Source organism: Maniola jurtina, chromosome 4 (genome assembly GCF_905333055.1).
Source record: "Maniola jurtina chromosome 4, ilManJurt1.1, whole genome shotgun sequence".
NCBI classification, from domain to species: Eukaryota; Metazoa; Arthropoda; class Insecta; order Lepidoptera; family Nymphalidae; genus Maniola; species Maniola jurtina.
This window is the reverse complement of record NC_060032.1, coordinates 11,042,686-11,070,595: the sequence shown is the minus strand read 5'-3', so window position 1 is coordinate 11,070,595 and position 27,910 is coordinate 11,042,686. Positions and strand designations below refer to the sequence as shown.

Below are 27,910 nucleotides of genomic sequence, written 5' to 3'. Positions count from 1 at the left end.
ATAGAAGAAGTGTGGGTTGTATGAAATTAAATACTGACTGAAACATAATACTTAGAACTTCACTTATTTGTTATTATTTGTAAATTGTCCTGTTAATCACGTTCATCACATTACAAATATACACCGACATTATACTTTTTTTTTGCCTGTATTAGGCTAAGGACAAATCCATCAGAATTTCGACAGCGGAAAAACGAGCGCGGAATAATTACTTTTCACTCAGATGTGGGGCTCTGCTAATATTTCAACACACTTTGTTCTTTGTATTACAAAGACAAGTAAACTAAGTAATACACCAATAAATAGAGTATTTTTAACAAATAATCTTATTGTTAATTTCAAATAAAATATATCATTTGCATTGGTTTAAATTAAATGATGTCGATTTTATATTTTAATACGAAATCTATTTGAAACCATCACACAAGTTCTACGAGCTCCTAGACTCTCTCTCCCCTATGATTACGTACTAAAGTTATCGATTCGATAAAATTGCTAATTGCCTTATAACCAAGTGCACTTAATGATTTCTCACTACTTATAGTTCCATTTTTAAATTTATTACAGCGAACTCAGTGGCTTGCATTGCATAGGCTAAGGTGCATTTTGATTGACCAACGGACCAGACTGTGGACATCACAGACATGTGTTTCGACCAATCAGATTTGCTAGAAGATCACGTGACAAAATGATCACGCCATCTATCAATAATCTGATTGATCTAATCTATTTTTGCCACGGTTCCACTCGATTCCATTCACTTGCGCTTTAGTAGAAACACACCTTTTAAAATTCATAGATTTTTAGCTATTAATTTAGATTAGCAGGAGAATGTAGTTTTATTAATTACCACGTATACAGTATACATTAAATATATTTGTTAGACCGTGTATATATAAATATATAATGCTAATCAAGGAGTTATTACGGAAAGCACTCACAATCACCATAATCTTAAATTTGACAGTTGAAACAAGCCGAATTGCGATTACTTATTGTCTTACCAATCAGCTGTAACTGCTAGAATCATAGTTTCGTTGTTTCTAAGTTCAATACTTCTCAAGTAAAAAATTGGTTCCTATCTACTTGCTAAGCCCTAAGTAAAAGCCATACGCATGCCACTGAGTCTCCCTAAATCTATTTTCTTTTAGTATAAAATACGATTACGGCTACCGACAGTCCAATCCTAAGTGCTAATGTTTTGCGAAGAGATAAAACGTATACGCATATAGGCGTCTTCAGGATATGATATCTGAGCATAGTATTCATAATTTTATAATTTTAAACCTGTATTCAAAACACGCTGTTCGATTGTCTTGCATCATTGCAAAATATAGGAAGGTACACCACAAGCTCTTATAAAAATTGCAATAGTGTTAATTCGATTGTACACAAACTTTTGATCGGTTAAGTGAAATTTCTGCATAGCCAGTAATATCTTCCCAGTTGCGTCAGTTCCATTTCATCTTTCACAAAAATAAATCAGGAACTAATTCCCTGATTGACCTATGTTCTTCTATGTGTGGGGTCCCGAAATAATCCATTGACTGCAGGCCAACTTAAAAAGCAATCATTTCATTATTTTCTACAAAACAAATTCAGATTAAGGTTAAATTCAGTAGAACAAATCTGGGATTCATTCCCTGACCTACCTACGTTCCTCTAGGATGTGGAGTTCTGAAATATCCCTCTGACTGGAGGTCAACTTCAAAAGCAATTATTTCATCATTTTCTACGGAACAATTCAGATTTAATTTAAATTCAGCAGAACAAAACTGGAATTAATTACCTGACCTGCTTAGGTTCTTCTACGATGTAGCGACTTGCTGAGTACAGACGATTCTTATTCTCAAAATACTTTTTGATAGGCCTTAGTCATAAAGACCGCACAGCAGGTCTTGAAAACAGGGGTTTACTTATGCCGAAACTGTGATTATAACTAAGTACAGCAGAAAGCCATTTATAAATATGTATATTATTAAGTAAATAAGATAATATAGAGGTATGGGACTTTTTGAACATAAATTGTTTTCTTACATCACACAAGACAGACAAGAAGTTAGGTATGGCATTATTTGATATTTTCGTTCTATTTTTTATATTAAAAAGAGCATATGCAGTTTGCTTCATTAACGCTTTATTATTGCGACACTTATGAATAACCTTCTTATGTTTAACAATTTCATCAAAATATTACTTTTTAGAAAAGAATATTAGCCATGCTAATCATGACTACTCCCCTTTCCCCTCCAATTAAGCGTAAAGCTTGTGCCAGGAGTGGGTACGACAATAGCGCAACGGGTGGGGTTTGAACCGCCGACCTTTCAGAATTCAGTCCGCTCCTCAACCGTTGAGTTATCGAGGCTCTAAATTGTAAGTAGGTAGGTAATACAGCTTAGTCTTTACCATGTATGTACACGAACAACCTTAAAATCGCACAGTATTAGCTCACACACGTATAATCTAGTGATGTGCGATCTATTTCTACACAAAACACCATGTTTTGGAGTGAAACTATACTATCCTAAATCGATGTACGGTTCGTGAACACAAAAATTCGCAGTCAATTATGAATGTAATAATATACGAATTAGAAGATATTTATGACGATATGGTCACAAGGATTTTTTTGTGCTGTTTATTACCGCGCGACTTAGTAGTACCATTTCAGGCCATAGACAGATCAAGTGGAAAATCACGAACGGCATTTCTCGTCGGCGCGCATATAGTAGAACACCTCTTCCTAAGTGTCCCTGGCAAGAACTCTTGCAAAAGTTAGCTGTCATTGTCATGATGCCAATTTGTGCAATTTTTTCCATTGAAATAAACTTTCACAATTTCTTATGATGGTATTTTTACCCAGTTCATGGGATTTCCCAGAGCTAACTTCTTAACAAGCTTTATTGCTATTAAATTTTATTTTATAATATTTATGTTAATAAATATAGCGAAGTTCCACGTGGGAGTTTTCACTAGACTTGGCCCTGGTAATTAGCTGTCATCAAGGCGAACAATATACAAAAGAAAATGTTGCCGTGTAGAAGAAGTCAAATTTTTCGTTAGACGCAAACATGTCTCTGTATAGAAGGAACTGTGGAAGATAACGAGCTATTTAAACACGCGGTTTATTAATTGTCACAGTTAGTAACTTCACAACATGGACGGAGATTACATTTACCCATAAACGTTACTCTCCTTGTATATGGAATCGATTAAAATCTACGCGAATACGCATTTACACTATTAGGAATCTTCACAAATGGTGCAATAGGTACACTATGGAAGTCAAAAAACGCGTACGCTCTCCCGAGCAAATTACAATTATAGTGCGACAAGGATATTTTGGCGCGTGGCCAAAAACTAACTTTCAGTGTCACGCTTGTGCGTGGAGTTGCTAACTAAAAAATCTGAAATTCACAATTTTTTTAATAATTCAAGCCTATATATAGATGCAACATAAATGTGTCTGAATTTTATGCTTTTCAATAAGTTATTAATTGACCTTAAATTTGGTTTCTTTAACGTACGCGTTTATTGTTTCAACGTAGAAGCACCAGTTTTACGGTCATTCATTTGGTGTTATAGCTTTAAAATTTATAACAATATCGCTTAAAAGCCTCAATTCTCGTGTGCTAGAAGCGAATACGTATACAGTACCCTAAGCATAAGATTTAACTTCTCACCAACGTTGATACTAGTATTTGAGTCGAAACACTTTAGCGTTAAAGTAAAACATCCCTTAACTGCCTTGTATTAATGCTTAAATTTGCAAATATATTTACAGCCAGCGCTCCAAGCGGCAACGGTGCGAAGTCAAAATCAATGGTACTGAATTGTTGACTTTAAATCAAGAATCTTTAGCTCCATTTTACTTCGACGCTATTTTGTTTCGACTCTCGAATACTATCAAAATTGGTGAAAAGTAAAATCGTATGCTGAAGGTACAGATAGGAAATGACCCCCACTGTTTACGTTATTTGAACAAAAAGTAGCTTTCGTCCTTTACACAATACATGTACTTAGGGGCCATATAGCAAATAGATATACATACTATAGTTATGTACATTAAAGTGTCTATATATTGGAAGCATCGACATTCATCAATTCCGTGAGTGCTAAAACTAACAAGTACTCGCCTAAGCTTAATAAATAATATAGTTAATTGAAAACGCTTTGTGCTCTTTCAAAGTGCAGGTAGGCGTTCGATTGAAAGCTCAAACTTTTATTTTGCGGTGCGTAGAAAAGAAGACTTGATTTTATTAATGTGGTACGGGATGTTAGCCATAAAGTTTGCTGAACATGAAATTAATCACCACTCTAGATCTAACGTCTGTTATACCCTGTTCTCTCATACGAATTTTCGATTAAAGAAATTAAATTTTCTTTATTCTTTCTTTGTACCGCAAATTAAAAGCTTGAAGAGGAAATACGTGTGTTTGGAGTTGGGAACTGTGAACGGGAAATCGTAAAAATACGACTAGTTGCATCCGCTCCTGCCCGTGTACTCTAAAAGAGCACATTGAGTGGTAGAAGTGAAAATTGGTCGAACATACTAGGTAAAAGTCAACTAAAACGCGTTTATACGTTCTTCAATGTTCAAGCAATTTTAACCTCTAATGTCTAATGGTCCATCTTTTACATTATGATATAACACACACGCGCTGTTTTTAAACAACCAGACTTTTCTATAGCACACCTAAATTACAACACAAGTAAAAAGATTGAGTGAATCAAAATATGTAGAAACTCTACCTAACCTTCCCTTTCACACACAATATATACCAGTATTGAACAATGCAAAATCCCAATTGGAATTTTTACAGCAAATCATTATTCCGATATTTCAGATGTCATTTTGTGTATAAATTCAAACTGGGATTTCAAAAGCTAAACTGCTATCTAATAGTCTTAAGAAAGAAATTAGAACAGGACAAGTTTCTGCATATTTTGAGTTAAATTTTCAACCAATTATTATTAAACCGAAAGTCAGCCTCAATTCAGGGATTCTGCAAAGCAGAATATACTCATTTCTTTTATTTCATACATTTAACATGAACTAGAGAGAGATGGCAATAGATAGCGGCATCAAAATTTTACGAAGATTTTAATAGAGTGCCATTCGTCTAATAGAGATGCGCTATCTTTAAAGGTAAAAAACAAGAGAAATTCAGTCTTACAAATAAAACTAATAAAATTGACAATAACTACATCTAACATCAAACATCAAAATAATGACTAAAACAACTTAAGTAATACAACTACTCATATACGATATGTAATAAAAAATATCAATTCAATGTCATGTACTTACATTGTAAATACTTAAGAGTATGATTAGTATAATTTTTGCATTAGGAGCATTTTGTTTCTAATACTAGTTTTGAAGCCATTTTAATTCATTTCAATTTTTTTGTAATAAATAATGTAGTGGTTTTATTATAACTATTGCATTGGCAATTAAAATGTATGGATATATGAAAATAATGCAGCATCATCTGAAAGAAAAAACAATTTCATCATTAACTTTTGAACATTTTTTTCAAAACAAAAAAAATTGTTATTTGTTCAAATTCGTATATTATCTTATTTCCATCTTATAGAAAGTTGTTTTTCTAAAACACCTTTGAGGTACAGAAAAACTATTCTAAGTTTAAATGAATAGCGTACGACGCGATAAAGTGCTGGGGTCTAAAATTTATAAATGCATCTCTTTCTATTGCGTTAAGTTGCTTTATCTTTCTCGAATAAGAGACAAGAGTTATGCGATTACTGTCAAAAGGAGCGTTTCCGGAGGATATATTTCTCTGGTCATGTGACAGAGTGAGCCTTGAGTGAGTGAGTTAGTAGCCTTTAAAATTTGTTCAATACTTCCACTTTTATAAGTCGCATCGGCAAAATTCGTTTGCGGGAAAAGCGCAACCTAATAGCCACTAAAACCGAATATACCTACATCAAGGAAATACAGACCTTATTGCTTGACGTTAAGATTTTAAATATAAGAACAACAGAGATTAGTGCTATGTCGCTCAATGATGCGCGCATATACATGGCGCGTAGACAACAACTAATAGCGGACGAACGCACGCTATGATTGGCTGAGATACTTTCGCGTCATTCATAAGATTTCTGCGCAAGTACATCAGCGTAACTTAGAAAAAATGGTGGTACTGTACCGTAGTAGTAAATCAAACGACCTCTTGTGGCCATCGAGATACTTAAAAAAAAAAAATAACACTTATATTATATTTAAGAAGCTAGACCGCGATTACACAGCTGTAAGTTTTATTCACGTAAGTGACTTAAGTAATTGATTAACAAAACTAAGGTCAATGAGACATAAAAGTTTACATTAGTAAATTAGTCGTAAGTCCATCAGGTAACCTATTTACGTGAGTAAAACTGACAGTGTAATTGTGACCTTAAAAAATGTTGGCTTACCTTAAAAATAACCTACATAATATGTGAACTTGATGTAAACTAATTATTCCAGAAGCGATTAGAAACTCGATGGCGCAATGATGATAAATTCACTGAGTAAGGGAGTACTGGTCGAGAGGGTTGTAGTCTTTACTGGTCATGTGTGTTGCGTTGTACGCGTTGTGGTAGCCCCATAGAGACATAGCCTCTTTGCACGTCATCTGAAAATTCAAATTATATTTTGACTTTTTGACTCTAAACCTTGTTTCTATCTTTAGGGCGCACCTTAACTTTGCTCAGACTGTTAAAACGAGACAGCGTTATACTGCTCGCATAAATCTGTCTCGTTTTAACTGAAACTAAAGTCTAACTTTAAGCAAGACTTCGTCTGTGTTGGTGTTAGCTGGCGAGCGTGCTCTGCCTTTTTGAGTGGTTTTTTGTTTTTTGTTAAAACAGACTGGAAAGCGCTTTAAGGGGGTGCCGTGCGTATGTCGGCAAGCGCCGGCACAGATGGGGCCAATACTTGTATAGTACTAAGCCAACTTGTAACAAATAACTACAAACTTGACATTGGCTAATCTTTGTAAAGCCAGACGAGAGAGAAAAAAAAACTTTGCTTAAGTCAAAGTGTGCTCTATATTTTCTTTATTTCGGAGTTACGTGCGTTTGAAGCAATTAAACGTACCTCGTTTTAACGGTAAAGGAAAACATCGTGAGGAAACCTGCATGTCTGAGAGTTCTCCATACTGTTCTTAAAGGAGTGTGAAGTCTACCAATCCGCACTTTCCCAGCATGGTGGACTATGGCCAAACCCTTCTCATTCTGATAGGAGACTCGTGCTCAGTAGTATTCCGGCGATGGGTTGATCATGATGATGATTTCGAGTTTCGACTAATTTGTAAACTATCTATGGTCTGCTGGGGTTGAATTTTTAAAAGTTCCATAGTAGGTAGCTATGTTTCCCAGTACAAAAAGTAGTTATTACCAGGATGCGAGCAATCTCTTTAGCCGTTGAAATCTTTTGAATAGTTAAGGCGTAAAATAAAAACATATTAATAAATAAGCAACTGCATTTAAAATGTTGGTCTAAAACGCAAGTATAAAATACTTAACTATCAAGTAGGTATGCAAGGCAAGTTTTTCGTATGTACTTTAGCTAGACCAAAAAAAAATTAATATGCGCAATCATATGATTCACAGTCAAAAAATACGTAAAAACCCCGTCTCGAGATTCAAAATTGAATTGCAAAAAAAGATAACTAAACTTAATCAGCACGGACATTAGGTACAACGTAACATAAAATTATAGGTATGCACAGTTTTTGTACTCTTTTGGTCTACATAGCATGGATATGATCTGGCTGGTCTAGATTCTTCGACAGACAAAACAGATATCAAGTACCCTTCGAAAGTCGAGTTCACTTGAACACCGCTTCGACCTTGCTCTGAGCAATCTTTAAGAATGTAAAAGTAAAATACTTCGAAAATTTAAACCAGAGGAGATACCTTGATGTAAAAAAACCAGTCAAGTGCGAGTCTGATTTGTACACGAAGGGTTCTGTAGGCTGTACCATCGTACAAGATAATCGTAACACTTTTATGTAGAATACTGCAATGTATGTGATTTAGTACTAATTATTTTTTCATGAACACATTTTTTGTGTGACGTAAACACAAATTCACGGTTTTTTTGGACTTTTTCCTTTACTTGTGCCCCTTCCTACCCTACCTTCCTGCGAAAGATGATTCTATAGGTCAACGGGAAGTACCCTATAGGTTTTCTTGACGTTACGACAGACAGACAACAAAGTGAACCTAATAAATAAATTCCTTCTGAAGTACGGAATCCTAGAAAACAGGTTTCGATTTAATGAAAAATGTAGTTAAATACATCGTAATATTTTGATGATTTCCTACATCGAAAAAAAACCGAATTTAATAAGCATTATTTTTATGAGAATGTGGACAATCCGTGCCAATTTTTTATCTCTTTACTCCTATGTAATTTAAACCTTGAACCATGTGTGAATGTTTTGTATGTACCAGCGCTTGTTAACACGACTAACTAAAGATTTTCTTAATTTTTTTCAGAGGATTTATATACATTAATTCAGCTTGGAATAAATGGCAATGGAGCTTAAACTTACCTGTATTTCATCAACATAATTAAAATCTAGAACATTCTTCCATCGGAAAGGCACATCGCGGGAGACCCTGAACGTGGAGCTGACACCAGCCACCTCGATATTAGTGTGCGAGTGAAGAAACTCGTCGATTGACGGCGTTATACCCAAGCCTAGGAACTTTAGCAGTGCGTACGAGGTGCTGTTTGGACTCAGGGCCAGCTCTTCATAACGTAAAGTCCTAAAAAGAAAAAAAAAAACTTTTAAAAGACTGAGCAACTTCAATCTAGAATTGGGAACATACAAGTGAAATGAGGTTTTAGTGACTTTGATCTTCTTTTTTTACCCCGAGATAGGTTTGCGCTTGACGACAATAATGATGAAGTCTAGGTTGGAGAGCGCTTGTTTAAAAGATGTCTAGATCTGATGGCGCTAAGTTTCAACGAAAATCTACAGAATGCAGTGAAACAGAATCTTTTTTTAAATTCAGAAACAAATTAGCCCTTGACTGCAATATTATCTGGTGGTAAGTGATGATGCAGTCTAAGATGAAAGCGGTATGTCCTGGAAGTGGTACTTATGGCAGTACTGGAACGCTAAATCGCTTGGCGGCACGGCTTTACCGGTAGGGTGGGGGTGGTTACTGCAGGTCTGCATTGCACCTAAAGTACCCGACCACAAAAGTGGAGTGGAGCGGAGATGTGTTAGCAGACCAATCCGAATTGATAGATGAAAAAAAATCGTGTCATCTCTCAATAATCTGATTGATCTGCTCCACTCTGCTTCCGTGAACAGGCACACAAAAGTTCTAGGATAGCGGTACCGTCTGATTACGTTACTGAAACGTGTTGAAAATTGAAATGAGATGGCGTGATTTCTTAGAAAGTAGTCTGCCGCCGTAATGTGGATGTCAAAAACGTTCTCTTGCGTGCCAACCGCACCGCTACCCACCAACTTCAGTGATGCAGTCAAAATCTAACGTAAATGTAATCGTGGATGAATTATTAAACTATTAGTTTACCAGATGAAGCCCACGACTTTTATTGGATTTAGATTTTTTTTAAATCCCTTCAATTCTCTATCCCTTCAGATCTCTTCAATTTTCCATCTTAAAAGTAATCTATGTCTGTCACCAGGATGCAAGCAATCTTTGCACAAAGTAGGATAAAGCTGCCCGCCACTTTATCTTTGTGAATTTAGATTTTTAAAAACCTCGTGGAAACTCTTTGATTTTCCCAGAAAAAAAGTTGCTTTTGTCCTTCCCCGGGATGCAAGCTATCTCTGCACCAAATTTCGTTAAAATCGGTTTAAGTAATGTATGATGGGTCAGGAAAAGCTAGCAAACAATTAGATACGCTTTAGCATTAACAATAGTAGTAGGTATGGATTTAGTTTTCAAAGCAAATATCGACCATTATAATAAGCAATAAGTGTACATTATTAAATTTTACACACTTATTGCTTCATTAATATTATAATAGGTGATATTTTTAATTGAAGGCCATTTGGTGTACTGATTAAAGATAGGAGAATGTTCGGCGCGTTTTGTAATTAATACATTTGAGGAAACAGTTCCATATGTTTCAAAATGTTTAAATTTTATATTTTAGGAAACATTGGTACTGATTCTGAGCACAACAGAATAGACGCCCGAGACGCCCATGATGCTCACGATGAAAATTTAAAGAGCCTAGACTCCTAGATTTGTTCGATTTTTAACGATCACTATAATTGACGCTCCATATGCTTTGTTTTAACGATCCTTATGATTGATTAACGAGATTTGTGTACTTTTTACAGTTTCGCTCGTTTACTGTCGCATGCTAACGATCGTTAAATATCAAGCTTATAAAATCGAGCAACCTGGTAGACATCACTTGTTGATTTATCAATCGATAAAAACGATCCAGTGACGATTGACATAAAATACGTTGTCGATCGTCTGTTGCTTGACATCTGTCGATCGTCAAAATAGAGCAAATCTGTAGGCATGTTTGAACGGTCACTCACAGAATATTTAAAACTCAAAAGTTTCCGAGTATAGCTGAGATCTATAATATAAGATCTATAGAGCGCACTTGTCTTTGCTCAGACTTAAGAGACTGTTAAAACGAGACGATTTATGCCAGCGATATACCGATGTCTCGTTTTAACAGTGTCTTAAGTCTGAGCAAAGACAAAGTACGCTCTATTTTAGCTGATGCCCGCAGCTTCGCCCGCGTTTTTTGAAATTGGTTCGGCCGTTCTACAGATTAGCCTTTTCAAACAGACAGAAAGACAGACAGACAAAAATTTTAAAAACGTGTGATTCCGTTATGGTATCGTTAAAATAACCATATGAGCTTAATATGAGGTAGTTATCTCGAAATTACAGACAGACACTCCAATTTTATTTATTAGTATAGATGCACGACTGCTGCTGATCGCCGGCAAACGAATCTGGGTGTCAAGCTTACGCTCTTATAATTTGGACATAATTATAGTTGTCATCATGAAAATAATAACTCAAAATTTAAAAACCCCCGACACAAAAACCTCTATAAGAAAACTAAAAAAGAGCTGATAACTTTCAAACGGCTGAACCGATTTTCTTGGATTATAGCTAAGAACACTCTCGATCAAGCCACCTTTCAACAAAAAAAAAAAACTAAATTAAAATCACTTCATTAGTTTAGGAGCTTCGAGGCCACAGACAGATACGCAGATACACACGTCAAACTTATAACACCCCTCTTTTTGGGTCGGGTGTTAGTAAAACATTAATCAATGTAGAGCACATATAAATTGAATTAAATTGATCGATCTTTTATCGAGTATTTAAAGTCGAAAGTACCTAACTGTAAATCATAATAATTGATGTCGGTGTCGCTAACGGTAGATCATGCTAGATCAGTTAAAATCAGGACGTCATGTCTGTTATTTTCTCGTGATGGCGGCGAGAAATTGGAGCGTGTAGCATTATTTTTACTGGTAGCACTATCACTGAAAGCTGAGGTAGCCTAGTGGTTAACATATCCGCCTCGTGTTCAGGAGGTCGAGGGTGCGATCCCAAGCATACAACTTGGATGAGTTAAACAAATGTACTTTTTACCCGACTGTGGCAAAGCCAAAAGGAAGGGTTATGATTTTAGCAGTCTATGTATGTATGTATGTTTGTATCCAGATTCTGTGTGTTCCGCCGTAGCGCCTAAACTACTGGGCCGATTTCGATGAATGAGGTGTCAAGTGATTCGTTGACATAGGCCACATTCGTCCGGGTGACATAGGCCACATTTTATATGAAAAAGATTGACCTAACGGATGTTACATGAAAAAAAGAGCAGGTCTCAAAAATTTTTTTTTTGCTATTGTATCGAGTGGGATGTCAAATGAAAGAGGAGAAAACTCTGAGTTCATGAATATAAATGTACTACAACATTAAAATATACCAAGTGACAAAAAACAATTTTACTATAATATTTCAATTATTAAGACAATGTTTTTTTTAAATCTGTTTCTTTCCCAATCCTGGTAGGAAGTCTATACTCCTTGTTCAGCTTTTGCACCAACATCTGAGACTTTTTGAACCATCCGAGTTTTAATTAACACTTTCATTCAAACTATGATAACAACCTATTGGTCAATTGCACCTACCCACCAAGCCATACATTTAGTACAATTTATTATGTGCTAGCACTAACAAATGGTGGTATTTGTTTACATGTCCTATTTCAACCAGGATGGGCTTCATTGTTATCACTAAACTAATACATCTGGGAACACTCAATTTAAATTGGCTAAAAGTGGAACATACTTTGGATAGAATTCAACTGTACACAGTTACCTTTTTAGCTTTTAAAATTATAGCACTTCGTAAATACTAGTTACCTACTACTGTAGCTGTCTAAAGGAGTGTCGGAAATTCACAAAATAAACATCTAGCATTGATTGAAACATATTACACAGTTACAGGCTTAAATAGAACTAGAAGGTCACAAATATGTACCTACTAGCTGACGCCCGCGACTTCGTCCGCGTTGATTTAGGTTTTTCGAAATCCCGTGGGACCTCTTTGGTTTTCCGGGATAAAAAGTAACCTATGTGCTAATCCAGGATATTATCTATGTCCATTCCGAATTTCAGCCAAATCCGTCCAGTAATTTTTGCGTGAAGGAGTAACAAACAAACATACACACACACACACACACACACACACACACACACACACACACACACACACACACACACACACACACAAACTTTCGCCTTTATAATATTAAGTATGATAGTATGATGTATGTATGTATATGTGTCTTCAAAATATGTATGTATTCATTTCCCCAGCTTTAAAGTGAAATAGAAATACTTAGAAAGATTTTTAACTCAAATAAACTTTACCTGCTTTTGTACTGTCACTGAATCTACCACTACACTGGTTCAGGTGTGAAGTACATCAATACTTGGTTTGGCTTCCTTCATTTTGAATACAGATTGTTTTTTTTTTTTGCGTTTTGTTTATCAAGCCATCTTTAGTCTATGTTGTTCTATTAGTTTAGTTTTGTACTGATTATTGCAAGCACTCATGTTCAAATTTAGGCTGCCTCATCACTCACCATTTGGTGTGAATGCAGCAAGCATTAACTCTAGTAATTAGGTTAAATAATATATTAAAAACCCGACAAGTGTGAGTCGTTCCATACATTTTTAACTATCTATCTTTTAAATTGGCATTGTAACCATTTTTAAATTTGCCATCATTGTTTTTTTATTATTTGTTGTTATAGTGACAATAGAAATACACACTAAATTTCATCTCTCTATCTATTACGGCACATGCAATACAGCCACTGACAGACAGATAGATGGACAGTGGAAGCTTAGTAATAGTCCCATTGGCATCCTTCAGGTACTCAACCTTAGTTTATAATTTATATGTATACATACATAAATCGATTGGGATATTCCTGTTTAAGTCTTGCAGCTGCCACATAGTCACTGATCATGTCAGCACAGAGTAGTTCTGGTTTCCAACAGTCTGGTGCAGGCTGGCAGAAGTTACGGTGTTGTCTCGACTGCATCACTCCACGAGGATCTCGGACTAATAGGATTACTTTCAGATTAAGCCTGAAAATATTCATTATTTTTATTAACTATGGCAATAAAATAGCTGGACAGCTTCAAACGATAAAAGATAGCCTATAATATTATGGCTCTGGCACACAACCGGGACATAAGATGTGAGACAATATCAGCTGTTAAACTAATAATAGATGGACAGACACACATATTCACATTTATAATGTCAGTATCGACAGTGAGTAGGCGCCTATCACTTTTAACATTATAGTATATATATAACTTTTACAGCAAATAATTTAGATTTTTGAGCAAGTTAATGTTCATTGTTCATGAGACATATTACAAATCCATCTTAATATTATACTTAAATGTGTGTCTGTCTGCTATAGTCCTATAAAATTAAAGAGTATCCATGCAATTAACAAAAACTTATACCCATGTGGATGAAGTTATGGATATCATGTATTTGGTACCGAGATAGCTTGCAACCCAGAGATACCATAACTTTTTACACTTTTCATAGTTAGTAACTAGTTTAAGTATAAAAATAGCAATAGTTTATCCTCTTCAATACTAGATGTATGATTCTTTAATCTAAACAAAATGAATTATTTGTGATAGGTATGTGAAAACTTATATTTTTATATCATAAATGTTTAATAATACTCACTCTTTATCTTGTAATAACTGCTTTATAAGGCGTAACCTAACACGTACAACTTTCATACTTTGAAAAGGAAACAACCTACAAAACCTGGAAGTAAAATCAGCGTCAAGACACAGTTCTTTCTTATATTTACAATGGTCCCATAGTCTTGTATTATGGCTAAACTGATGCCAGTGACCCTTGCCATATTCAAAATAATCTTCCATACCATCAAATTGACAATGAAACATCTTTTTAATAGTTTTTAGGGCCTTGTCAGCATCCGGTGTACCTCTAATCTGGACAATGCCATAGTTTAATAAAGGTTCATAGTGATAAAAATTGCCTGGCACAGCATTAAGAACTTCTCCCAGAAAAGTTGTTCCCGATCTCCAAGTAGATATAATCAGACTTCTCAAGGGTTGGCCTCCTGACTCCATGAGTAAACCGTCAAGGTTTTGTACACCAGACTGGGTGAAATTATAGTTCCACAATTCATGTTTAATTTTTATTCGAGTTCTATCTAAAATTTTATCGACGTCTGGGGCACCATCATCCGCGTTCGTCGGAATCGGTTGCATTAAACTTTCTTCCATATCTTCCACTGGTTTGAGAAAATTTCTAATATTCCTGCGGCTCTCAGATGGACGGTAATTAGTGTTATCTGTATATCGACTTCCAGCAAGTATTAAGAGAACACTGAGACCGAACGCAATACATATTGAATAAAAATTAACTCTCCGCAACATACTAATTAAAAACACGGGTGAAACTGATCACCAAAAAATCACAGGGATACAGTAGGTGATTTATGTAAAACAAACACTTCCAGCACACATCACTATCATTTTTTATAAGTTATTTGGTGTTTTTCAATCATGATTCTCGCTTTCGCGTTTCCGCGGAAACACCGCATTGCACCTTCAACGCCATTTTGAAACTTGAAAGTTAATTTGTCAAAATGTATATTTTTTATGTTGTCAAATGTCAATGTCGTCAACGTCATGCACTGACATTGAACAAAAATAAGTAAATTATTTAAAAATGTTTTGGCGCGAAAAGTACAAATTTCTCGTACCTATCATAAAACTTCGATCAAAAATAAAAGTCGTCCTACGTCCACAACTAACATCCTCATAGTGAATGCAGTTTACTAAGTGAACAGCGAACACCGTGCCGTGAGTGCAGATCACCAAGCCGCGTGTTTAAACTGGAACTCACTACTGCCAGAGTGAACTACTACTGCTGCGGCTAACAGTTATAATTATAATCAGCTGCTGTAGGTACCTACCTGTACCTAGTTTGCAGTAGGTAACCTAACACACTAACTCATTTGTTCGGGCTGAGTTTTTTTTTTACAATCAACTACCTAATCCTACTGTGTAATCTCAATCCGTCGGCATTTCTACTTAGGACTAGGTACAATATTATATGTATAGAATAGACGTTACAGTCCAAAGCCGAATTGGCAGAATGCGAAAGTCGATTTAAAGTGAACTCGAGATAAACTCAAATTAGTTTCGAATTATCGAGTTGAACTTGAGCTGAACTACAGCTAAAATAGAACTGAACTAGGTAGGGCTGAATTAAAATTATGCAGAGCTGAACTAAAGCTGAACTATAGCTGAACTATAGCTGAACTATAGCTGAACTATAGCTGAACTATAGCTGAACTATAGCTGAACTAGAACTGAACTAGGACTGAACTAGAGCTGAACTAGGTTGGACTGAATTAAAACTATGTAGAGCTGAACTGTAGCTGGATAAGAACGGAACTCGGACTGAACAAGAGCTGAATTAGGTTGAACTGAACTAAAACTATACAGAGCTGAACTGTAGCTGGACTGGAATGGAACTAGGACTGAACTAGAGCTAAATTAAAGCTGAACTGGCGCTGAACTCGAGTTAAACTAGAGTCGAATTCGAATTCCAGTTCCAGTAGAGTTAAACTCAAGTTGAACTCAACAACAAACAAAGATATAACGTAACTCTAAACACGCCTCAAATACTTAATTATTTATTCAGGTTTGCCTAGTCCAAACGTGAACTTGCTAAATACAGTTTAGGCTTTGGATTAGGAATTTAGGTACTTCTAAATTAGCCTGAAAAGCCTGAGATGACCTTGAACTAAGCACTATGTGCAGTACCGGTATTTCGAATTTGGAACATAAGTAGGTAGGTACTTACTTATATTTAAACAGAGAAACTGACTGACTGACATATACATATATTATCAAGGTTGGTTTTAAGATTAGGTAGGTAGGTACAGTTTAAACCGCTTGATCTAAAAACTGGAGATTTTGCTATTTAACTACCAGAAGGCGTGGCCTTTCAAAAATAGTCGACGCGGAGAAAGTACCAGAACAAAGCTAACCTTAACTTGCAATAATTAGCAACCAAGTTTGCACAGTTACATACATATAAATATGTTAGTAGGCTGTCTTGTAGGTATGTTACTATTTGATCCGTGAATGCATTCAAATTTTAATAAATTATGCATCATTGAGCATTGAGCATACACAATTTTCTCCTCCACCGCGTCCATAGTCACTAAGATGCGCCATAGCAATCTGTGAGCAAGAGCCTCTGGAAGTATCTTTGAAAATAGGTATTAATTAATAATTAGGTAGTTTTATCTATTTATGTAAGTATAAGTTGGATTAGTGTGGATCAGAAATAAGTCGTTCATAGCAAATTCAATTTAATGTGCACAGGGAAATAAAAGAATTCTTCGTCCTTTAAATGCTTCTTTTTGCAATGATCTTTACGGAAAAATACCGCTCCATTGTTTAAACTTTATAACCAACAAGATGCATTTTCCCGATCGTTTCTCCCAGGAAAAACCACAGACCGACCTCTGTTCCAATTAAAAACAGCAACCAAGCCTGCCGCACAGTAAGATTTTTGTAACAGTTGTTTTTTATGAACGCTTTAGTCAGGGCTAGATCTTCTTGTAGTCTCTGCGAACAAAAACTCAAATTGTTTTTACTAGCTTTTTACATTGTGGATGGAATATACCTTCGTTATGCCATGACACCATTGTTAATGATCGCAGTCACCTCTGCTTGGCTCATACTCTCTTGCTATTGATGTATAGGCTTTCTTGCATCAGGCTTCAGAATTACCAGAAATTGAGAAAACTCTGAACTACCCGTGTGCCCCTATTTCGACAGTAATGCCACTCGGCCCATGTATCACAGTATCGTCCACTAGTTACTTGTTTAAGTTACCTTCATTTCATCCATTCTTGGAGGCGACATTTCCAATTTATAATAATCTTTAGCAACGCGCAGTTTCCTTGCTAATTCTGATTGCAATGCCTTTGCGGATTTTTCTCTAATTAATTCATACAATTCATCTTTACTTTGATTCAATTTGGGTTTATAGGCATGGCTTAATTCATGGAAAAGCATCGTCCTGAAACCTATTGTTGTAAATATAAAATAAAGACCACGTTTTTATCTAAATTAAAAGAATTAAAAATTACATATTATCATTCATCATGAGGACATAGGATTTAGGAACTTGTGGGAAATTTCACTTGGTCTTGAGCCGTCTGAATCTAACGGCTCCCTGTTACTCATTTGATGTAGTCTATTTATCTAATTCTAGTGTACTGCGATTTCCGGAGCGAGGTTGGCATTCTAGCACCTTGGGAGCCCAACATTATGGGTTTTCCGAACTAAGTGCCCTGCTCATTGCCAATTCAGCTTCGCAGCCGGCTACCTTGAGCTATGTCGGTTACTTCGGTTGCCCTACGTATATCTTTATTTTTAACTAGCTGTGCCCGCGACTTCGTTCGCGTAGAATGGCTCTCAGCGCGCTTAGCCACGGACGCTCAGGCGCGAGGCGTGTAGTACCTAAAAAAATGTTCGCCGTGATTCTTTAAATTGACATAACTTTTTTATTTATGAACCGATTGACATGAAATAAACACTAGATATTAAGTGAAGCTTACTACAATATATTAGTGAAAACCGTATCTAAATCGAATAAGCCGTTTCTGATATTAGCGTGCACAAACACACAGACAAACGGACAAACAGACAAAAAAAAATTAATTACAATTTCGGGTTCGGCATCGATATAATAACAATCCCTGCTACTTTTTTATATATTTCCACTGTACAGACACCACTTTTCTACAATTTTATTATATGTATATATAGATTTGATCATGTAAAGAAACTCGTGCTCGTGAGAAGTATAACATCTGGTCTCAAAGACGTTGCTTCGTGATGACCACGACTGCTCTGCCAAGAGCGTACAATGAAGACGAAGAGAAACTCCATCGCCCGCTGAGTAACTCTGAGATTTCCTATCAGGGCCCATAGGAAGGCGACCATCAGCGACCATGTTTTATGTAAATTGTGTATACGTCCATGAAACTAGTTTGTAAACTTACGCAAGAAATAATTGGAGAATTTATTAGATACTGTTGCCATGTATTTAACTTTTCAAAGAAACAATAAAGAAAATATTATTATTCACCTATCTATCGGTGATATAGAATATTTTTGTATTGGTATTTTATGAAATAGTAAGTAATCATAGAGATTAATAATGTCATAGCCATGTCATAGCCACGTCATCTGCCATCATCTATCGCAAATTGATAATAAGATCTACCTCTATGTGTCTTTGATTTTCGGGGATAAAAAGTACTTTGCATTTTGGGCGAATGTGTAAAAAAATCGTTTTTTTCCGAGATCTTTTCTATCCCCCGAAATATCTGTCCCAGATATTACGTAAAATATGTTCCATTAGGTATCTCTTGTTAGCCTTAGTTCTCAAACCTAGCTCATGATATCACGACTTCATCGTTTATACAATATTTTTAGGATTCCATGCCTCAAAAAGAAACAGTAACCCTTATAGGATCACCCTGTTGTCTGTCTGTCTGTCCGTATATCCGTCTGTATGTCTGTCCATCGTGTGTATCAAGATAGGCTAGCAGATGTCTTAAATTGATACCCATTTTTAATAAAAAAATACTTAGTAAGTATAGTGTATTAATAATGTATTTATTAATTAAAACAAATCACGTTAATATTCACGTACACAACAATTTTCAAATTACTTGTTTGACTTCGGAGGTGAACCTTTTTTCTTTTCACGTCTATTTTTCTTTCTTTTCGCTTTCTTTTTTGGTGCATCTTTTGTTGCAGTTGATCCGGTTTTTGGTGCCTTTACAGCTTCAGCCGCTGCTTTTTGATCAGCTTTTGCTTTTTTCTCTGCTTCAGCTTGGTGCCGAGCTTTAGCTTCCTTAGCTAACTTTTCCTCTTCCTTTTTTTTAGCTTCTTCAGCCTTTCGTTTTGCTTCAGCTTTAATTTTTGCTTCTGCAGCTTTAGCTTCAGCTTCTCTTTGTTTTATTTGTCTAGCTTCTTCTAACTCTATCTGCCGTATTTGATTCTGTATTGCGGCAATAAAACTATCACTTGCTTTATCAATTGTGTCTTCAATATTTTTTCCGACAGGCCCATGGAAAAAGTTTATCGTCATAGGTGGAACAATTTCGGTCTTAGCATATTGCCACGCAGTACCTATAGCTGGTTTCAGACTTTTGCTGGCTTCTAAAAGGTAAAATCATAAATCTTATTACTCTCAAAATTCTGATGGATCAAAAAGAACTTAAAAAATGAAACATTTTGTTCATATATTTGTTTAATTTAATAGTTTTCATCAAAACTATGTTATTTAAGTGTTAGGTACTTGATGATTCAGATGATCCTCTGTAAGTTTACTTTGTCTCTCCAATTCTCCTTTTAATTTTTTCTGTCTCTTTTTCTAAATATTGTAGTTCTTTGGGAAGTTGATAGTCACGTAGCTTAGTAAGCAAATGTACCGTCTTGTCTGTGAGTTTTTCTAGTGCTACTTCTGCTTTATTCACTACTGGGTTACATACTAATCTTTTTGCTTGAGTATTTGTTATTGCAGTTTTTGCACTATACCATAATTTAGATACAGCTGGTCTGATTTTACTCAGAGAAACTGCAAAACAAAATTGTGTATGAGTTATGAAACTGCACCAGACATATTATATTATGTATTAACATATTATTTCATTTATTACTACAACTGATCCAACTGATATAATTAAAAATGCAATTTGTTTTGCATGTTTCTTTGAGAAATTACAAAGAAAAATTAATAACTTCTATGAATATACGCACCCAATGTTAAATCTAAAGCTATCCTTGCTACTCGAGCCATTTATTATTTGGTTATTACTTAGGTATTCCCAAAAAATTTAATTACACAATTTGTTGAGTAAAATTATCAAAATAAAAATATTTACTTTTACGCTCTGGATCTTCGACAGTCGACAGTAATTTTATCCAAAGAGAACATAGAATCCACTGACATTACGTTTCTACATGAAGAAAAAACTTAATGAGTGAAATGAGTTTTAAATTTTAATTTATGGCCAGTATCCCTACAGGGTCGGGTCTACTACAGAAATCAGAATATGATCAGAATATTATCATTTACTACCTGATGCCCTCGACTTCATTCCCGTGGATATAGGTCATTATAGGTTTTTAAAAATCCCATGGGAAATCATTGATTCTCCGTGATAAAAAGTAGCCTATGTGTTAATGCAGCGTATAATCTATCTCCATTCCTTTCAAGCCAAATTCGTCCAGTAGTTTTTGCGTGAAAGAGTAACAAACATGCACACATCCATCTATACATAGAAAGTTTCGCGTTTAAAAATATTAGTAGGAAGTTGGTATATAAAGTTCTGACTCTACATACACTCGTGGGACCGACTTTAAATATGACCTGAAACCTGAAAGCTCGTTTCGTATGAGCTCGCGGAAAGATTTTGGGGAGGTAGGTAATTTTATTTGATAGAGCTAAAAGGTAGGTACTGAAAGTTAATTAAAACCTGAGCATGGTTAACTAAACCTGACTGATTCGTCATGGGTTCTGGCTGCAGATTATCTCCCGACATTTCTCGCTGATCTTCATCGCTGGCCCCGTCACCGTAATCCAGGCAAGCGGATCATCATCATCATCATCGTCTTAACAGGGCTCTCTCCGTCACTCGTTTCCACTCGTTTCATACAATCGTAGTTCCAATTTCATTTGAATGTTAAGCAACTAAAGTCCATGAAATTTTGCATACATATTCTAGAAACTAATATCTGTGTCTGTGGTGTTTTAGATTTTTCTAAAAATATGTAGTTTTAAAATTACAGGGGCTCAAAGATTTGTATGAAAATTTTAAGACCGCGTAACTTTGAAACCGAATATTTTAACAGAAATCTGGAAAACCACAGACATAGATATTAGTTTCTAGAATATATGTGCAAAATTTCATGGACTTTGGTTGCTTAATATTCAAATGAAATTGGAACTACGATTGTATGAAACGAGTGGAAACGAGTGACGGAGAGAGCCCTCTTAATAACCATCGCCGGACGCGCGCCCAATACTGAGCATGGGTCGGCTCCATCGTACTGGTCAATATGCGGATTGGCAGACCACCGATTAGATTAATCTAAAATCTTACACAATCCTACAATACACGTAGGTAGTAGATACAATACTTTACGTCCAAATATTTATATCTACTACACATCTACTCGCAGTAGATACCTAAGATTTTAATGAAACATCATAAATGTAATCATCAGCTTTTATCTTCTTTGATCAATAATTGATCTTAGTCATTCAGTTTTTGTCTTATTATTATAGGTGGATGACACGCCAAGTATCCTTGAGATGTTCTTGGTATTATAAACACGCAATTTAGGCTGTACTTTATAATTTTACAAAGTAGTCTATTTATATAATACTCTAGAAGACGCTCGCGACTTCGTCTGCGTGGATTTAGGTGTAAAAATTCTGTGGAAACTCTTTGATTTCCCGCGGGATAAAAGTACCCCTACCTAGGTACCTACTATCTAGTCACTTTTCAGATCTTTACTAGAGCGAAAATCACGACGCTCCGTTACTCCGTTGCGGTGTAATTGAAGGACGAACCAACAAAGAAACAAACACATTTGCGTATATTAAAGTGATGTACCTAAATAATATTTATTAGGTGAATTTAAGTACCTACTTTGAATAAATGATTTTGACTTTGACTTTGAATATTCTAGCTTAGCATGTAGAAAAAGAATAGAATGAGCACTTACTCTGCCAACCTAAATAATAATATTTCAAGAGCTTTCACTTAACTTTATTTTCATTGCTAGACTTTACTTAACTGTACCTAGACCTAATATTATAATGTCGGCAAACAAAAATTTTCTTTAATATACCTATATATATACTACCTACCTAAGATCTTCACACAAATATATTTGACCGTTTTGTGGATGATTAAATACGAGATTGACCTTATTAAATTGAAAAGCTTAGCAAATACATATTAGCACGTAGACTTAAGTAGGTAGTTTAAATCCGTGTGATTAAAGATTTGTGCTTCTGGATCAAATATGCGCAATGATTAAATTAGAGCCGTTACAGCGTGATTCTAGAAGAAAGAAGATATTGTGATCCTTACGGCCGGATATCTTTACCTACGAATATTAGGGTAGGCACTAAGGTGGATGCTCTAAAAGCCCGCACTTTAAGGGTTGTGACTTTTTTTTAATTTAGACGAAGTGTCAAACAAAGCTATTTCCTTACGATGTTTTTTTTGTAATTTACTTCATACTTTCGAGCTTGTACGGAATATAAACGGAATTATCTAAGCATGACAAATTGATTTTTTTAATAACGCACTATGTAAATTTAAAAATTTTGTATTTATTTATTGATACGATGTATGAATATTTTTTAAATTTAAGCCTTACCGTAACGCAGTGGGTGTACGGGTAAATACAAATTCTCCTTGCACCCCACTGGTGGAAGAAGCCGGTGGGTGCACTGGTCGTTCACCCTAGTACGTATTAGCTAAAATATATAGGAATAGTTTTGCTTTTTAGTTGTGTGTCACGCAAAGCTCAGGACCGCTCAAGAAAACATAAAATCAGTCTTTGATATGACCCTAATTCCGTTCAAAATCCTTTGATAAACTCCGAGATACTACAGTTTGACTTGAGTTTCACACGGAAACAGAAGGCATAAGGTACCAAGTAGGTCATAATGTAAAGAGACGAGGTTATAGCTTTGTATGATTGTATGAGAACAGTGATTGCATTGTAAAGGAGACGAGCTTAATGTCACAACCTCTAATTGTTAAGTCACAGTCAGAGATTCGACTCGTGTCTCCAATTTGTTGCACTTTCGCTTCACTACCCGCTAAGTAGGTACAGCTAAGTGTCGCAAATTGTTACTGTTGCTGTTACAATACAAGGACAGTATATACAGGGTGTTAATAAGTGATAATGACCCATGGGGTAATATTTTTATTCAAAACAATATTATTTTGTGACTTAAACATAATATGGGAGCATTTATTAATTTTTATTTATTTACTGGGTACATACATATAAAGATTATTGTGATTGATAAAGTATGCAGTTTTAAGAATTTTCTTAAGTCTTTAAGGGGCATAGAAATTAGCTGTAGTATCGACTAATTCTGACATATTAGTTGATACTAGAGCTAATTTCTTAAACTGGACCCTTTCAAGTAAAGATTTTTAAATAAACCTGTGAGGATGATACTGCCATTGTCGCAACTGAAAATGCCATAAGCCTACGTTGTCGTATTAGTTTAAAAAATGCGAAAAACCAAATTAAATTTGAATTTCGCGATTTTTTAGCCCGTCGCTTCCACCTTAATCCAAAGAAGGGAGGCATTGGAACTTTTCTCTCCTTTGTTTCCCTCAAAATATCACTAGGTTTTCTTTTATTTAGGGACGGATATGAGAAAAGTCTTAGGAATTTGACTTTGAACAACTGGAATACGGTTATCAACCATTGAATTTATTCTAAATATTTCCAGGCGATTTGATCGCATACCAAAAACTCGCTCTTCTCTCTCAGCAGTTGTTGAAGCTGACGTGGTTTCTGCTGAAGACTTCAATGCACACACACACTTTTCAGTCACACTTTTCAGTGTTGAAAATGCACTTAATATAGGAAGCGACCCGGTCGCGCAGACATGTTTTTTTTTAAGATTAGAGGGTAAGATAATTTTAAGATAAGAGGATTGTAATTAATAAAGCGACATAGTCACTTAGTGACTGAGCTTTTCAATAAAGAGGAAAAAAATGACACTGTGAAGGCAAAATGTAGGTATAGCGTTCTTTAGCTCTAGAGCTAGAGTTCCGATCCATAGAGCGCTTACCTGAATCGCGACAGTAACGATACAGAATCGTAGGCAAAGGTATGGCAAAGCTATACGGGTAAGCGACGCACCGCTACTGTATCGTGATTCGTGACCTTTTTAACCGACTTCAAAAAAGGAGAAGGTACTCAATTCGGTTCAAAGATTACTCAAAGACCCCTGAACCGATTTGGTTTTTTTTTTTGTTTGAAATGGTATACTGTGCAGGTGGTCCCATATAAATTTGGTGAAGAACTGATGAATATCTTCGGAGACAGAGAACAGAACTCCTCAATGGATAAGAGCAAATTGCTCGCAGTGTAATAGCTTAGTAAACAGTAGGTATGGTTTTAACTGGGCATAGCATATAATAGTACAATGGGGCCACTAAAAATTGTGAAATAAAAAAAATTCGAAAGAAAAAAAAACCGACTTCAAAAACCACAAATTCGGTTGAAGTCGGTTTTATTTTTCTTTTGAAAATTTTTGTGGCTGCATCGCTACTGTATGACTGCCAGAAGTCGCGGTGGGCGATCTACATAAGACTTTGACTGCTTTGCACCTCTCAAGTCTTGCATGAACCCATGAACGGTATTCTTCAGATGACGTTCTATAGCCATCGAGGCTTCATATTCTTTCCAAATAATTAGCAAGTTTAATGCCATCCAAGGGTTCAAAGCAGTTAGTGCATGAGTGTGAATGAAACAATACATGTGTACAACAAACAATGGGATATTGAACGAAGGTGAATCTGATATTACCTACGGTCTTCGTGACTTGCCTAGTTAGAGCTACCAATTACGTAAGAATGCGTCAAAAAGATTTGAGAATCATTTTTATTTGACCTAAATGTACAAAAAAATGTAAAATTGCTTAGGTACCTAGGTCCTATAAAACTGGCTCTATCTTTTTTAAGGTATATATATATAACATTGCCTTAGCTTTTTTCGAGACTGGAATTCGAATGTGATCGTCCGTCATCCGAAGATGATGTAGATTCTAGGAATAGTTAGTAGGAAATAATTATGGAAATAGTTCTATGCTATTGTCGATTTTACTCTAGTATTGGGCTTCTAATATTAATCAAATAATAGGTAGGTTGGTATAAGGTAAAAAAACTCTCAATATAGAACTTTATTTAACAGATTTTATTTGGGAGACTAAGATACTGTATACACATGTCTAGCAGGTGCAGTATTTCATCTAAACAAGTTTTTATTACTGTTAAAGTTTTAAACAGGCTAATTCTCATACAAATGAGCAACAATTCAAGATGGACCATTAAGTAATTGCAGCGATTAGAATCAAATATGAACGAAGCACGACAAAGCACTACCGTTCACTATTTCATAACATAACGTCTTCGAATACGCTGGAAGTGTATCATTAAATATAATTTCTCTTAGTGAACAATAGGTAAGTAAGTACATGATTTTGTTGCATTTGTAACACTTAATTGTTAATACAGTTATAGATGCGTCAACTTAATTATCGGCACGCCAAGGAAAGGTGGCGCCAAGGAAGGTTGTTTAATTCATTTGTGGTTGCAATAGGCACTAAGTAGATATATTACCCAATCTACTCGTAAATATCATCTCCAGTGTGAACAGATAGACGTCCAATGCTGGACATAGGCCTCTCAAAGTCAAAGTCAAAGTCATTTATTCAAATTGGGTACCTACTCTTATAGGGACTTCCACACGTCACGCTCTTGCGCCACTAGAATCCAGCGGCTCTCTATGTGACCCGTTTCATGTCAATGTCTGCCAAACGCTGCCCTTCCTAGTAAGAGGTCGCCACTCTAGCAACTGTGTGTTTTATCTGTTGGGAGGCTTCGGCCGTGGCTAGTTACCACCCTACCGGCAAAGCCGTGCCGCCAAGCGATTTAACGTTCCGGTGCGATGCCATGTAGACACCAAAGGGGTATGGGTTTAATAAGAACTGCTATACGCCTTCCAGGTTAGCTCGCTTCCATCTTAGACTGCATCATCACTTACTATCAGGTGAGATTGCAGTCAAGGGCTTACTTGTACTTATAAGAATAAAATAAAAAACAAAAAATGTGAGGTTAAAATCAGGAGAGACAAAATCAAATTTCGTTTTCATTAATTGAAACATGCAACACTTTAAAAAATGCTTTTACCGGTTCACCGTCTGATCCAATTACATGTGTACTCAATAGTGGGTAACAATTATTGTGATCTGCGTGGTCACATTATTCGTCTCCCAATTTTTTTCGTGGTCTGTCCCCGTTTAGTTCGTTGCCTCCGGCGTCTAACTGGACAGTTTTTTGCTCACAGAGAACAACCTCGATAGGTCGTCTCGGTGTTAGGGATGTTACTTAGTTTCGAATAGACGAATCGACATTTTAAGAACTCGTTATTTTTATCTATTAGTTTCAAATTAAGTTTTCTTGTCTTAGTTAGATATCATATTTTCTTAAATAATTATCTTGTATTAATCATTTTATAGTAAGTACCATAGGACCTATTCCACGTATTAATGCACCTTACTCACAAACAGCAACGGGAAGCTGGAAGAATCTCTGTTTAGAGATAAGCATTACTTAGCTTAATTTATTATAACTTTGTAACTACAATTTTGGTACATAAAAAATAAATAAAAATATATCTTGATAAACTAAAAACAAAAACTGATCATCAATATCATCATTATAATCAACTCATCGCCAGCTCACTACTAAGAACGGTCAAGCTGGCAATGTGCGAATTGACTGAGCTGTGAAAAAATTACTTACCTAAGTATGCAATAATGTGTATCTACTAGTAAATAGTAAAATCAATTTTACGAATATGTACTTAGCTAATCTATAACAACCGCCCACTGCTAAATTGCCAAATTTCACAAAGATCAAAGATAAATAACGTTTTAAGTTCATTGTAGTTTCTATAAACCTTTCAATTCCTTACTTATTTATCCAACGCATGAAATAATCTGATACGTTTTGTTTATTTTGTTTCACATCGATTAGAATCAAAAATTCAGAAAGCATGTAAGTCAATTCTCACAATTCTAATCTATCGTGTTGTAACATCTCTAGCATAGGTATATAATATGATATAGCGGGTGCGGCGCTACAAAATTCCGCTTTTTTTCGGTAGGTAATACAAGATTAGCTTCGGTCTGCTTCGGTCTACAATGAACGTCATACATCTGAGTTTGTTAGATGCTCCCTGCAAGTGCATGAGATGGACCTATGAATTTTATGTATGTTACATTTAGGAAACAGCTTAATTTAATTTGACCTAAAAAAATATGATACAAAATGAGTGCAAAACCAGAGTAGAGTGAGTAGAGTACAAATGTGCCTACCTATTTTACCGTATGGGTAAAAGTGACAGCTGCTTGTTTATCAGCCTTTTCTAACCGACTTCTAAAATGTAGGTGGTTCTCAATTCGGCCCACTGACATATTT

The 27,910-nt window shown here is 35.6% G+C and overlaps 3 protein-coding genes across 3 annotated transcripts; all 3 read right to left on the bottom strand.

The window, feature by feature from the left end:
* Positions 1-3,321: 3,321 nt before the first annotated feature.
* LOC123864848 (carbohydrate sulfotransferase 4) lies at positions 3,322-15,421 on the bottom strand. The gene is made up of 5 exons (XM_045905546.1): positions 14,269-15,421; positions 13,464-13,643; positions 8,565-8,781; positions 6,439-6,638; positions 3,322-5,495 (listed from the first exon to the last, which is right to left on the bottom strand). The coding sequence occupies exons 1-4, from the start codon at positions 14,991-14,993 to the stop codon at positions 6,528-6,530; spliced, it is 1,233 nt and encodes a 410-aa protein (XP_045761502.1). The 5' UTR covers positions 14,994-15,421; the 3' UTR covers positions 3,322-5,495; positions 6,439-6,527.
* Positions 15,422-16,928: 1,507 nt separating this feature from the next.
* LOC123864850 (ATP synthase subunit g, mitochondrial-like) lies at positions 16,929-18,826 on the bottom strand. The gene is made up of 3 exons (XM_045905548.1): positions 18,650-18,826; positions 17,475-17,668; positions 16,929-17,204 (listed from the first exon to the last, which is right to left on the bottom strand). Exons 1-3 carry the CDS (start codon positions 18,687-18,689, stop codon positions 17,034-17,036), a joined length of 405 nt encoding a protein of 134 aa, XP_045761504.1. The 5' UTR covers positions 18,690-18,826; the 3' UTR covers positions 16,929-17,033.
* Positions 18,827-19,247: 421 nt separating this feature from the next.
* On the bottom strand, positions 19,248-20,587 carry LOC123864849 (KNR4/SMI1 homolog). Its single transcript, XM_045905547.1, has 2 exons — positions 20,418-20,587; positions 19,248-19,817 (listed from the first exon to the last, which is right to left on the bottom strand). The coding sequence occupies exons 1-2, from the start codon at positions 20,455-20,457 to the stop codon at positions 19,321-19,323; spliced, it is 537 nt and encodes a 178-aa protein (XP_045761503.1). The 5' UTR covers positions 20,458-20,587; the 3' UTR covers positions 19,248-19,320.
* Positions 20,588-27,910: the final 7,323 nt, after the last annotated feature.

Excerpts from the sequence above, each read along its gene's own strand:
- LOC123864848 (XM_045905546.1), bottom strand. The coding sequence starts at position 14,993 with ATGTTGCGGAGAGTTAATTTTTATTCAATATGTATTGCGTTCGGTCTC. Across the intron at positions 13,644-14,268 it reads CAGTTATTACAAGATAAAGA|GCTTAATCTGAAAGTAATCC; the intron begins GTGAGTATTATT and ends GAATATTTTCAG. Across the intron at positions 6,639-8,564 it reads ATTATGTTGATGAAATACAG|ATGACGTGCAAAGAGGCTAT; the intron begins GTAAGTTTAAGC and ends TTGAATTTTCAG.
- LOC123864850 (XM_045905548.1), bottom strand. The coding sequence starts at position 18,689 with ATGGCAACAGTATCTAATAAATTCTCCAATTATTTCTTGC. Across the intron at positions 17,669-18,649 it reads ATTCTCCAATTATTTCTTGC|GTTTCAGGACGATGCTTTTC; the intron begins GTAAGTTTACAA and ends TTACAACAATAG. Across the intron at positions 17,205-17,474 it reads CAAGAATGGATGAAATGAAG|AGACTACAAGAAGATCTAGC; the intron begins GTAACTTAAACA and ends TTTTGTTCGCAG.
- LOC123864849 (XM_045905547.1), bottom strand. The coding sequence starts at position 20,457 with ATGGCTCGAGTAGCAAGGATAGCTTTAGATTTAACATTGG. Across the intron at positions 19,818-20,417 it reads AGCTTTAGATTTAACATTGG|AAGCCAGCAAAAGTCTGAAA; the intron begins GTGCGTATATTC and ends TTTACCTTTTAG.